The 13,732-nt window shown below is 48.6% G+C and overlaps 1 protein-coding gene across 5 annotated transcripts in view; it reads left to right on the forward strand.

The window, feature by feature from the left end:
• PHACTR2 (phosphatase and actin regulator 2) overlaps positions 1-13,732 on the forward strand; it is a 323,702-nt gene that overhangs the window by 88,852 nt on the left and 221,118 nt on the right. For 2 of the 5 annotated variants that reach the window (XM_029596522.1, XM_029596519.1), the window contains exon 1: positions 2,602-2,823. The exons of 1 other annotated variant lie outside the window; for it this stretch is intronic. Coding sequence is in view for 1 of the 4 variants with exons in the window: in XM_029596520.1 (XP_029452380.1) it covers positions 2,778-2,823 (46 nt within the window). In the remaining 3 variants the exon portion in view is untranslated. Of the gene's footprint in view, positions 1-2,601; positions 2,824-13,732 lie in introns of those variants that run through there. 2 more of the 5 variants (XM_029596520.1, XM_029596523.1) reach the window with 2 other exon arrangements.

Below are 13,732 nucleotides of genomic sequence, written 5' to 3' on the forward strand. Positions count from 1 at the left end.
CCGCCCCAGGCTTGAAATGCTGTGATAGCCTGGCGTAACGCGGCAGGAGAGCTGGAGTCAGCGGCACTCGCAGCATGGTCTCTTCTTCCCTCCCCCCCCCCCCCCCCGCAGCCCGGAAGAGGAAGTGGTGAGCAGCGGCCACGCGCACACGGGAAGAAGAGACCATGCTAGGTACAAGCGCTGCAGCATTGGCCCGAAGCAAAAGAGCAGCAGCGCGGCCCAGAGCAACGTCATCCCCCCGCTGCGGACGGGACTCCTTTCTCGAGGCCACGAGGGCTGGAAGAGGAGGAGGTTGTTGCTGCTGCTAGTTCAGCGGGGAAGAGAGAGAGAGGGAGAAAAAGTGAGTGAATGACCATATGTGATTGAGAGCCTCTATGTGTAAGTGTGTGATTGAGAACCTGTCTGTGTGAAAGAGAGCCTGTGTGTGTGTGTGATTGAGATCCTTTGTGTGTGAGAGAGCATGTATATGTGAGAGATTGAGAACCTATGAGAATGTCTATATGTGTGTGATTGAGAGCCTGTGTGTGTGTGTGATTGAGATCCTTTGTGTGTGAGAGAGCATGTATATGTGAGAGATTGAGAACCTATGAGAATGTCTATATGTGTGTGATTGAGAGCCTGTGTGTGAGTGTGATTGAGATCCTTTGTGTGTGAGAGAGCATGTATATGTGAGAGATTGAGAACCTATGAGAATGTCTATATGTGTGTGATTGAGAGCCTGTGTGAAAGAGAGAGCTTGTGCATGATTGAGAGGAAGGAGAAAGTTGCAAGCAACCCTTCTCCCTCCTAAGTCACAACAATCTCAAGGCACCTGGAAATCGAACATTTCCGGGTATGAAGAGCAGAGCATTTTTAAAATCCTTATTATTTTTAATTATTGGCTCTTTGTGTCTGCTGTTTTGAAATATTTTATTGGTGTCTGGAAATTTTTGCTATGAGTCTTTAATTATTGGATATTCCATTCATCAGCTGTTTTGAAATAATCTGTTCTTTTTGTTAGTATGGTTTTACTGCTGTTGATTTTATATTTCTTGATTTGTTTTATGAGGACGGTGAAGTTTCTTTTTTTCCTTTGTTGCACTACATACAAAGTCTCTGGCTTACGGAACGCAGTTTTTATCTGCGTGTTTCTGTTTATGTTTTATGGTCTCTTTATTCTTTGTTAGGTGATGGTCAGCACATGTGATTCAGATGAGGTTTTCTGCTGGCCTGTAGTTTCTGTGTAGGGCTCTGTAGCAGCCTGGCTTGGTCCGTTTTTCTAATAGGAGAAGTATTGGAGTCTTAAGGCCTGGTGTAACATTTTCAGTGTTGCCTTTTCTTAGGTAAGGTGGTTACTGTTTTGAGTGCAGGAAGCTGGTGCTGTTCCTGTTTACTATTTATGTAATTTCTGTTCAGAAAGAGTACTTATCTTTCCTTTATGTCATTCTTAACAATAAAAAAAAAAGGCCCATTTTTTCTTTTATTTTTGCTGTGGATTATAATGAGCAGTGTGTCACACATGTGATCCTTGTCTGTCAGGTGTGTCACCATGGGAGAAAGGTTGAGAACCACTGCTCTAGTGGATATTTATTTATTTATTTTAATTTTTATATACCGAAGTTCTTGTAGGGACTACAAATCACGGATATGCTATAGAAGCACAGATATGACTATTGTTACTTTGCTGTTTTTTCTCAATTTTCAGTTGGTGCCAGTCCCTCATTAGCTTGTGTGGACTGAATCCCCTGTTACTTAATGGGTGTATTTGTATTAGTTTTTCTTTTGGTGTTCATTTTCCTAATGTACATCCTTATTGTAGTCAAGGTTATCTTGATTAAATATATTGAAAGTTTACACATAAAATTTTTTTTTTTAAATCACCTTTTCGATTGCTGCTCTTAAAATCAACCACCTCTATAATCAATGTTCTCCTAGGCGCCTTTGTCGTGAGTAGATTGTGCGAGGCAGAGACGGTCACATACGTACGTGTATCTTCTGTACAGCACTGCGTGCGTCTAGTAGAGCTTTAGAAAGAAGTAGTAGTAGTTTTAGTGGTGAACAATCTGCTTCAAAACAGAGTCAAAAAGAAAGGTTATTCTCAAATTCTTCACGGCGGCTATAAGTGCTGAATGATAATCGTCTGCGATCTGCGCCTGGATTTGTGAACCAGTGCTATTTCCTCGCCTGGAGAATAACAGTTTTTTTTGAAGTCTTCGCTCAGTCTTCGGTTTGCTGTGCATGCCGCGTTAATGCCATCTCGGCGTACTTCATCGCCTCACGTCCGCAATCAAAACAAGCCGGAGCCCCACCGAAAAAAAAAAAGATGGAAGAAAAATGCTCCCAAGCCAGCCGCTGGAGAGGAAGGGGGAAACAACAGGGCAAGGAAAAGAACAAAAAAAAAAAATTAAAGAGGCTGATTTTGCCGACATCAACATCCAAGCCTTGGATGCGCGAAAGACCCCTTCACCCCCCCCCCCCCCCCCCCTTTGAACCGAAGTCCTGCAGACACCGCCACAAAACTTTCTTTGTGTGAGAGGAAAGCCGGAGGCCCGCCCCCGCCCATTCGCTGGCGGACGCGCTCCCCTCCCCGTGACCCCCCCGCCCCCTCCGCCTGCGGGGGGGGGGGGGAGGAGTGAGAGGGAGGAGGGGATCGGCCGCAGAGGAAAGCGTCAGCCCGCCGGGCACAGCCGGCGATGAGCCCGAGGAGGTCGGCGGCGGGGGCAGTAGCTCAGCACCTCCGGAGGGGCAGAACCGCCTGATCGCTGCCCCCCCCGCCCCATCATCGGCAGCGCGGAGCAATGGGTCAGACGTCGGTCTCCACCCTGTCCGGGGCAGCGGGCGGCAGTGAGTATCCGGGACGGGGGTGGCGGCGGGGCTCGCTGTACTTCAGGGGGGGGTCCGCAAGCGGAGATCGCCTTTTTTTTGGGGGGGGGGGGGGAGGGGGGGAACTGATCGGCCGTGCCAGAGTCACTTCTGTTTTTCTTGGGCTTGCTCGGACTTTTGCAGGCAGGCAAGGCTCGTCCCCTCCCCGAGGCTCGGATGCATCGGAGGAGCGGGAGGGGTCCGCGCTGCCCAACTTGACAGCTCGGGGAGGGGCCGGGGTGCGGAGGTTCTTGGCTGCCCCGCTCCCTGCCCTTTGCATCTCCCCCTCCCCCCCCTCTCCTGTTGCACGCACGTGTCCCTGTTTGCACGGAGCCCTGCCGGTCTGTGATAAAACGTTTTAGTCGCAGATTTGAGTGGCGAGGGAATAGCCACCTACCCTCCTAAAACCGAACCCCCCCCCCCCAAAAAAAAAAACAAACCCTCTGCAGAGAGCAACATGCTTAAAGGCTAGAGAATAGTATGCGAGGATGAATACTCGATGCCTAGGTTTCACCAGTAGGTAAACTTCATGTAATGGTTACAGGGGAGGGCCACGGTGCGCTCAGCAATGTATATAAATCTATATCCGTCTATATATGTGTGTGTACCAGCTATGTGGCGTTGATTCTTGGAGGGATTTTGTAAAACTTTTTTTCCGCCAGTATGTGACAGAAAATGTTTTCTCTTTCATAACTTTCTTCCTGGTTACAGTATATATATATATATTTTTTTTTTCAACAATAAAAAAAGGAAGGAAGAGACCTTTGGCATTAATCCCAGACGCTAAGAAAAAGGAAACATAAAAATCATTTGTGAGGCCAAATGACTAAAGTGAAACTACTAAAAAAAAAAAAAAAAAAAGTCCAGCAAATACACTGAAATGATCTTTTATTATTATTATTATTATTATTATTTATTATTATTATGATCTTTTATTATTATTACTGAAATGATCTTTTATTTTTATTAACAGATTTAGGGCATATAACTGAATAAAAAAAAACAAAAAAAGAATAGAATAGGAAGTTGCATGCTAATCTAAATTAGTGCCGAACTAAAAAAGAAACTTTGAAAAGTGTTGTAAAAGCAGAGGATGGTTATCTTTTGTGTTGCTCCCTCTCCCTCCTGAGCTCTCGGTGGTACCGAGGTACCCGGGTACTTGCTGCTCTGACTTATTACTTAGCACAGACATGGCAGTGCATGCAGACCAACATAGATTTCTCCCCTCTCTCTCTCTCTTTGAATGTATTCATGGTGCGGTTGGGAAGCCGGCGAGAGAGAGGGAGAGCCCACACTAATGGATTTGTTAATAAACTAATGGGATAACGGAATATCAGCTGGGTATCCCATGGAGTGGTTCAGTTTGCATCCAAAAGCATTACCTCCCCAATCATCTCTCTGTTGTCTGGTCATAGCACCTTTCAGCTCTTCCGTTGAGCCAGTATCTAAATGTGAGTCTTATCCAGGAGCAGGAGTATCCTAAAATCACTTATCACATATAAACGTAGTGAGCGAGGAGATGGTTGCAGTGTTCCTATATACTGGCCCGTTGGTACTGAGCCCCAAGAAGCATTGGGATGACTTTTCTCTTTCACTGGAGCTCAGTGGACGATGGCTTGATCCCCTTCCGGCACCCGTGGGTTCCTTCCCGATGCCGCGCACATTACTGGAGGGCTCCCACCTTCAGCTGCCGTGTCTTTGGTGATGCCCTTAAAGGAACGGCACAGGGGGAGCAGGCAGGGCGTTCTCTTGTCATTTTGGAAGTGGGGGTGTTCTGTTTGTAGCTCTGTCCTGTAGTTTTGTACTCCCCGCAACCTGGGCAAAATCTCGCATTCATTTCTTTGACTCATTGTTGACGTAAGCGGAGAATTGAGCTTGATTGTAAGTGTTGACACCTACACGTCCTCAAAGAAGAATTGTCTTCTGCTCCAGCTGCGGTCGTGTGCATTGTAGAAGGGAATGGCGGCCGCTGTGCAATTGAATTCTAGATTGTTTTTTCTGGGTGTTATTTTAAATTTCAATGTATAACTCAGGTGGGGTGGAGAGAACCCTTTGTATGGACCTACATGAGCTTTGGCTTTGTTAGAAATCTGTTGAAATCGTAAGCCTTTGGGGGGTGTAATTTTATTAACAGCTCGCATAAATTAGACAGCAAATGTACGCACGGATCACAGCAGTCTTCAGAGGGAAAGCAAGCTCCTTCCTTGCCTTTTGCACAGCATTCCCGTGAAACCGCCCGCACACAGTTGTACCTCCTGAATTGTGCCCCTACGTTTTCCTGGGAGCTCTTCCACACATACATTTGAAATTGCAGAAGTGCACGCACAAGTGCCAGCTGCACCCCTGGGAACGCCGCCACTCAAGTTTGGATAAACGTAACACGCCAGCACGGTGTACAGGTGTCCGTTTGTCTGCATGCTGGGCAGACAGTAGTATTCCGGGCCATTTTTTTTTGCAGGGAAAGCACCGTTTTGCCCCTGGAGACGTTGGAAATGCCCTTTCCTCTGGATCGTTTGCTATTATAAATGCCTGAGACCTATTGACAGTTCCAAGGGATCTGCATGGTCAGGAAGGAAGAGTTAAGCCCTGCAGCTGCAGTAGACTTCTCCCCACCCCCATATCTAGATGACTTTTGCCTCTCACTTTCCTCCTGCTCCTACCACCATCAACCATTCAAGTCTCTCCCTGCTCTTCGCTTTTCCTTTTCCTTCCCTTACCTGCCCTTTCAGCCTCTTCCTGGCTAAAGTCAAACTGCAAGGTCTCCGTCAGCAGCTGGGGACTGTCCTTTCGCAGACTTTTGGTTGAGATTGAGAACCTGAACAATATGGGGGTTGGGGGTGTTAAGGCCTTGCCACCAGATCCTTTCTGGGGGCTCAAAACAATTTGGTTCTTAGCAAAAAAACAAAAACAAAAAATAAACCCCCAAAAACGGGAGAATTAAACTTCCTGTTAAAAAAGCTCTAGCCCTCTTTTTCTTCCTTCCTTCACTGTCTTCCCCCTTTACTTCTCTTCCCTATTGAAATAGGAAGAAAAAGACCTCCCCCAAAATGCATTCTTTTATTCCACATGTACTTTTAAAACATTAAAATAAATTGTAAGGATTCATGTGAATGGTTTCCAAAAGTATAGAAGCAAATATTTCACCAATTAAATTCCAAATATTCAGCTCTTGTTGTCCCAGGGTTTTTCCCCTCGCCCTACTGCTCTTGGTTTATGCTCTGCTTTCACCTTCTCTGTCTCCTCCTGATTCCTTTTCCCTGGCACTCCTTTCCATTTCTCTCAGTGTCTCTCGCTACCTTTTCTCCGGCTTTCTCCCTTCCGTCGCCACCTTTTCACTTTCCTTTTAGGTCTGGAATTTTCCTTCTGCCCGTTTTGGGATCTGGAATCCAAGAGCCCTCGCTCGCAGTGACCCCGACCTTTCCACTATTTTATATCGTCTCTGGCGTCACCAAGCCCAGTCATTTGCAGGGGCAGTCTTTGGCTGGGGGGGGGCCGTGCATCGTGGCTCTTTCCCAATCTCTAGGACCCCCTTTCCCCAGGGGCTGTGGCAGCTCCTCCACAGCTCTCCAAGTCTGGTTGGGTCCATCCTGACCTATGCATCAGACTCAGGGCTGCCGCCGAGCCACAAGACTGCCCTCCTACCAGCCCATTACTCCTCGCCATTTCTCCTCACATCTTTTATCTTCTCTCACCTTTTCCCTTGTGGGTTTCCCCCATACTCTGTCTCCCCCTTTCCTGCCCCTCTATGCTCTTTATTTCAGCCATTGCCCCTTCCTGGTCCTCCCTCTCCCTGCACCTTTGTTTCTCCTCTTTCTAACCCTCTTTCACCGAATCTGCAGCCCATCTCCCCTCTCCTGCCAATCGCCCTTTCTACTCCCACTTCACCTCCTGCTCCCGCTCTCACCCCCCTCTTCCCCTTTCCAGTCCATGGCCTTCTGCCACCCTCTTGCTCCAGATCCAAGCCGGTGCGTCTCCCCTTCTCGCGTCCCACCTTCTCCGTCTCCTGCTCCCATCCTCCATGCGGCTCATCTGCCCCTTCCCTTGCTCTCGCCCTCCCAACCCATCTCCTCCTCGCAGTCTATCCCCCTCCCCCCCTTCTCTGCGGCCAGACCGGGGTCAAGGTGCTGATCCGCCAGTAACCTCAGGAAGCAGAAGGAAGGGAGGCCTGCAGGAATTTGGCAGCAGTGAGGCCCCCGCAGCCCTCCCTCCCCCCTGCCCCCTCCTTCTGCAAGCTTCCTTTCTAAATAGGAAGCCTAGGGGAAGAGGAGCAGCCGGGGGAGGGCAGCAGGAGCCTGTGCGTTCTCATTACGTCCCTGCGCTGCTGCTGCCACCAGCCTGCTGCGTCCTTAGAAGGGACATCGAGGTGTGGGCCTCGGTCACTTAGGGCACTGCTGTCCTCGCTGGGCCACATTTGCTCCTGTTCCTTGTCTTGCTGTAGCTGAAGGGTGGATGGTGAACAATCGCTCTACAAAACACCAGCAGGTGCTGTCCCACCTCAGGTTCCGCTTACGAGAGCCGTGTGGATAGTGTTGTTAAGGACCCTCAGTCATTATTACATGTAAAGTTTCTCTTTCTCCTCCCCCCCCCCCCCCCCCCCCCCCACTTTAAATTTGAAAATGGAAAACCATTTTAGTTTGAGATGCAAAGAATTTGCCGGCTGAGTGGGCAGCTGATTGGCTGCGGCTTGTGCAGTGACTGTGTGTGCCTGACATGAGTTTGGCATTTGCCGTAACGATAAGATATATTCATGCAAAAGAACGGCACATTTGCTGTTTGAGCACAGATTTGTCAGCATCCCTCATGGATGGCGCCGGGCGTGCTCTGTCTTATACTCTGATAAAGTGCATCCTTTATTTTGACCACGTCCACTCTCGCTAAACGTCTTCTTACCCGCGCTGTCATCAGGCCCGCCATCCGGGTTTCTGCCCGACGTGCAATTTGAGCGACGCCTGCCTGGCGCTCTGGTGAGGGACAGAGCAGGAGCGAGCGATGCGCTCAGATCTGCAGTTCCTGGGATGGCTAAGTAAAGGGGAACACCTTTCAAATGATTTTACTCTTGAGAAGATACAGTTCTCAACGTTTTTAGGTATCGTCGTTGGCTGGTGCCAGCGCAGTGCACCGGTTCCCTCCGTGCTCGGCTTTCCTCTTTGAATTAAATAGAGTTTGAGAAAAAAATAGATCAGGAGGATCAGAATGATTTTGTTTTCTTTGCCAGCTGAATTATTAAACAGAAAATGTTTCTTAGTGCCGCTGCTTCACTATCCAAACGTTATGTTAAGGGGGGAAAAAATCCTTTTAGATTGCATTGTGTAGTTATATGACTTCTGATATGGTTAAGGAACATTTTGTAATTATTTTAAGAGGGGAGGGAAAAAAAAAAGCTGAAAATGCTTAATGACATTAATGTGCATCAGAAAGATGACATTTCCTAACTATAATCCTCTGCTATAATCTGGCAGTTCACGGCCCAGTTGAATGCCGGTGAGTTAGACGTCTTGTACCCTGTGGGTTGGCAGCGCATTGACGATTGCTGGCGCGCTGTCGCTGAAGTTTAGGGACAGGACACTCCCCTGCCACTGACCCGAGTCCTTTCCCTTCTCGTGGCCCCTACCTGCGTCTTCTTCCTCTTACCCCAGCCCCTCCCTCTCTAGCCTTTGAGCCTTCCCTTCTCCCGTATCCAATCCTTGAATTTCGGGGCCTCTGCTGCAGTCACCACTCCTCCTCCTCCTCCTCCTTTCTCTCCCTCTGACTCCAGTCTCCAGCGCTTGAGCCTAGCCCCTCTCTCCATGGTCCTTTCCAGAGCCTTTCCCCTTTGACACATGCGCCCCCATTTCAGCTCTTGAGCTCTTCCCACCAATCCATGGCCCCCTTCCCTGGTTTTCTGCCTCTGATCGGTCATTGAGCCTCTCTTGTTCTCCCCAACGATGGTCCTTTCCCAAGTGCTCTTCTTCCTACCCCCGTCTTCAGTGCTTGAGTCTCCCTGGCGCCCAGCTTTCTCGCCTCGTAGCTCCTTCCTCTCCCAGCCCCTTGCAGTCCCCTGGTGCACTGGCTCACAGGCGCTGCATTCATTTATCTTTTCTGGTATTGCTAACTGAAGACGTCTGCAGGCCTATGTTTCCTCCAGTTTTAGGCTGGTGGCAGTGGGCCTATGAAACACCTCATGGCACGGGAGCCCCCAGGCACTTGCTCCGGTTGCCTGACTCCCAAGGCCTACCCTGTGACAATGGTTGTGTCCTCCCTTTTGCCTTTGTCTTCTTGGTTCACTTTTGCCTCCCATGTCCTCTCCTTGATCGCCCCTTACCCGAGAAACATCCTCCCTGTTGCACCCACCTTTCCAGCACCAACCGACTGCATTTGAATCCCACCTGAAGACCCGCTTCTTCGATGGGGAAGTCCATTCGTCTCCATGAGCCCCACAGCTACTACTGGGATCCGACTGCATCTCGCTCCTTCAAGTACCCTTTCCCCTTATATCTCTCGTATAACGCTCTGCCCCCCCCGTGCTTAACTTGTATGCTGCTTGGGATCTTCTGCACCTTTGTGTCTAGGACATGCTTTAATTCCTTCCGGTGCCCCTGTCGGAACTTATCTTTGGCTCTCTTCTGTGAGGCATACACTGGCGGCGACACATAAAGTCATCGCAATAATCATTAAAATGGATTGATCGGTTGGTCGGATGGGTTCTTGATACCTCTTGGGCTGCATTCTGCCGAAACCAGCGCGTGGTGCCAGCATTCTTAAGTCAGTTTGGGACTGCGCTTTTAGTAGCGCTCAACAAAGATAAGATAATCCAAAATTGTATCCTTGTCTTTCACGCCGAAGAGGCGCTCACCTGTTTTCTTTTGGAAATGGATTAACCGGACAGTTTTTGAGTAGTTACAGTTTATTACTTATAGCCCACCCCCTGTGCTGCACATTTGTTGGAATACGGCGTTCTCTAATGAGGCTTCCACACAGGCCAAAAGTCAACTCTCTCTTCTCAGCCTGCTCGGGTTGTAATTCTCTCAGGGTTTTGAAGCTTTCTGCTCATCGACATAGCCCATTGCATTTTATTGCGGTCGACGGCCCGCGCTCATTTTTTTTTCAGGCAGAAGCATTTATTTTTCCCGACGTGTCCAAGGCAGAGCGTTTGAAGATGCTGCAGAAAATGTGTTTTGATGTTTTACTCCCGCTGTGGACGACCAGACGGCAGCTCTTTGCATTATCTGGTTTCTTCCTGATTTGCTACAGAGGGCTGAGAGGGCTTCAACACCTACAGTACCTGAATGTAATCCACTTTGAAGTGCCGAAAAGCAGAGTATAAATTTATTAAAAAAAAAAAAAAGAATCTGGTTTCTGCCTGGGGTGCTACAGAAGGCCGAGAGGGCTTGAAACGGAATACGGCCTTTCGGGACCTTTCAGTTCTACTTCCCATTTCAGAACATCACGTGCAAACTCACACCGTAAAACCAAAACCTTGCTGTCTGCTTTAGCAGGACTTCATTGTCATTTTTGCACAGTGAACAATCTGCATGCAAAACTGGCATTTTCACGTAGCCAAGCTGAAAGATTGCTCCCCGTACCTCTAGTACTACTACAGATAAAGCTGGGAAAAAATGCAGGCATCAGGTGCCTAAAACTGTGGTGCCTGGCACAGAGGCCAGAGTTGGTGGGCAGAGGAGATGCTGATAATGTTGGGGGCCCTACCCGAAAAGCTGCTGCCACTGCCAGTGTTGAGGGTAGGGTCCAGGCTGAGAATCGCTGTCACCCCTGGCGGCAGGGCCTTGCCTGAGATGCAACGGTCCAGAGCTGCCCCGTGTTGCTAAGGCCTGTGCCAGTGTGCTGAGAGGGATGGAGGTGTGGGTGAGAGAGAGAGTGAGTGCTGGCCGTCAGAGAGCCAGCAGTCAGGGATGGTTCGGACCAAAACCACCTGGGAACTGCCTTTGCGTGAGCCGCTGTGCCACCTTGCAGGGCAGAGACCACAGGGGCTGCGCCGCTGGCAGGCGAACATATCCAGGAGGAACCAGACGGGTACTGAAGACAGAGGTCCAGACGAAGACTGAAGACAAAAAGTCCGAGCAGACGCCGAAGACCAGGACAAGACCACAGGCTGGACCAAGATCCCAAAGACCAAGGACAGGACTCTAGGTCAGGGAACTCTAGAACTTGGAACAAGGCTCTAAAACCAAGGAAGGAATTCCGAAGACTTGAACCAGCTGAAGACTGAAGACATCCAACACCGGAACCAGGACCAAGGACACTCCATAAAGACCTGGAACAAAAGACCAGGCAGAAGACAGGAACAAGAGTCTAGAAAAGAGACCTTGCGAAGACGCAGATGCAGAGCTAAAGATCCCTTGTATAGGGCAGGCAGGCTAGGAGGTCATCTCAGGGCAGCGCGGGCCCTTTAAATACTGAACTCAGGTGCGCAGTGCGCCGTGTCGGGGGATCTGCCGGCGGCATTGCCCAACCATGCGGAAGCAGAGGCAGTGTCCAGAAGACAGTGGCGTCCGTGCCACAAAGAGCCCTGCAGCGTCAGCAGCATCTCTCCCGCAGAGCAGGACCCAGAGACAGAGCCACTCGGTGGCAACGGGTGAGTGGCCCTTCCAGGCTGCATCGGTGAGTAAAGCCGCGCATGGGGCCGCTGTGAGCGGCGAACCTAACACCAGGGGGGGATAAAGTGCAGGGAGGGAGGAAGGGAAACGTTGAAAAAGAGCAAAGAAAAAAAGAAAGGAAAATAGTAAAAAGGCAAAAAGAAAGGAAAATATTTCCTGCCTGCTACAAATTTTGGCTCATTAAGTTTTCTGAATATTCCCCCTCTTCTCCACCCCAGCTTTAGAAACGATAAATAGGAGCGGTGGTAATTGAGATACCGTATAGTTAGGGACCTTCATTTTCTATTTTTAATGTATTTTTTTCCAGGAATTTCTCAGTGTTTATTATGAACAAAAGCAGGAGAACTTAAGTCCAGCCCGATAGAAGCTCCATTTTGAGAATCTGCTTCAAGGACAACAATTTTTAATCTCTCGCAACCTTATTTGTTTCCTCCAGATTGTTGTTACGTTTCACCCTGCGGCGGCTCGCCGTGTCGTTGTGTTACAACCAGATACCCAGGACCAGGGCTAGTGGAAGCCTCAGGCAGACTAGGCAAGGTTTAGGGGCGGCCGCCTGGTGCTTCCACTGGCCCTGATCAGCACCGGCCCTGCTGCTTTCTGCTCCTTTGGGTCGCGCGGGCTGGAACTCCGCTGCTCTGCCTCGAAAGCAGAAGGCCCAGAGGAAGCAGAAGCAGCAGCAGTGGTTGACCCCCGCGGCAGTGGCGTTCCCAGGGTCTCCAGCACTCGGGGGGCCAATGCAATGCCGCGCCTCTCCAGCACCCCACTCATACTTAAGGTCACAGAGAATCAGTCGGGGTGGTGAAGCCGAAGTGACACTTCTGCACATAACACCCTCCTCCATAGCATGGCTCCCCGACTTAAAATTGGCTATAAAAAAAAAGTCTCAATAAGAAAGTCCCAAGGGTTTTCGGCATAATTTTCAAAAAGCTGGCCAGTTTCTCCCTTCTAGTAAAACTGCTATTAAAATTATTTGAAGGCCTCATTTAACTTATTCTCTATGGCTATGAGAGTGAAGTCTGGAATGTATACAGGAAGAGAAAGAATGTCAATAGAAATCCTGCACCTCCAGTTCTGTAACACATTGTGCATCCACTGAAATTCCTCCAGCAACGGAGCTTGGATGTTTCCCTTACAGCTCATCAGACAAAAAAATTTTTCAAATTCTGGTGTGACCTCACACCTTCCACTTTCAGACAGATTGTGACCTAACACAAAACCCCACAAAAAAAAAAAAGACACTAAAAATCTGTGCAGCAAACCTATCATAATGCAACAGTAATAACACCAAGGACTCAAACCTGTGAAAAAGCAGCACTGTAAATACTACACTGGGTCACAGAATACCAATATATCACCTACTGGGGAAATAAAAAAAAAAAAGAACCCAAACCCGATTGCTATAGATCCCCAGGACAGCGTTGGGGGCCACTGCCTAAACAGACACTACATGCTAGCAGAGTTTCTCATCTTGGTCACACGCACAGAGCAGAGAAATACTCTCACCAAATACAGAATAAAAGATCACAAATTAGAATCAGCAATATGCAGACAAAAACTGAAATGGAAGCCGAAAGAAACCAGACTCTGTCTACAGTGAAACAATGGAAGACCAGATTAGCTACTCCTCATAAAACAAACAATAAAATCAAGAAACATAAAGCATTAATTCTAATAGTAAAACTATACTAATAAAAGTATACATATTTCAAAACTACTGACAAACAGAACAACAACTATTAAACCTTCATACACTTTTTAAAAATTTCCCAAGCACCAATAAAATATTTCAAAATAGCAGACATATCAAATAACACTCAATAATTAAAACTAATAAGGATTAAAAAAAAAACAAACCCTGCATTCCAAACCTGGGAACTCTTGATTTCCAGTCACCCTGAGATTGTAAAGAATTAGGGGGCTCAGGGGCACCAGAATTTATCCTCCTTCTCTCACACACACTTGCATGTTCATTCCCTCTCACACACACACTGTCACATACACATACAGACAGCTGTCATACACATGCACGACCTCTCTCTCACAGACACACACACACTTTCATACACAGGCTGTCAGACCCTCTCTTCCCCCCCCCCCCACCCTACAGCGTGCACACTCAAGCTCTTACTCCCCCCAGATTCCCTTATATACACCCTCAGGCTAACATTCTCACTGGCTCCCTCCCCCACCCCCAGACAAGCACCCATTCATTCTCACACTGCTTCCCCATCTCCAACCCCCAGGCAGGCTTCCATTCATTCTCTCTCTCTCGCTCTCACACACACACACACCAGGCA

Source organism: Rhinatrema bivittatum, chromosome 3 (genome assembly GCF_901001135.1).
Source record: "Rhinatrema bivittatum chromosome 3, aRhiBiv1.1, whole genome shotgun sequence".
NCBI classification, from domain to species: Eukaryota; Metazoa; Chordata; class Amphibia; order Gymnophiona; family Rhinatrematidae; genus Rhinatrema; species Rhinatrema bivittatum.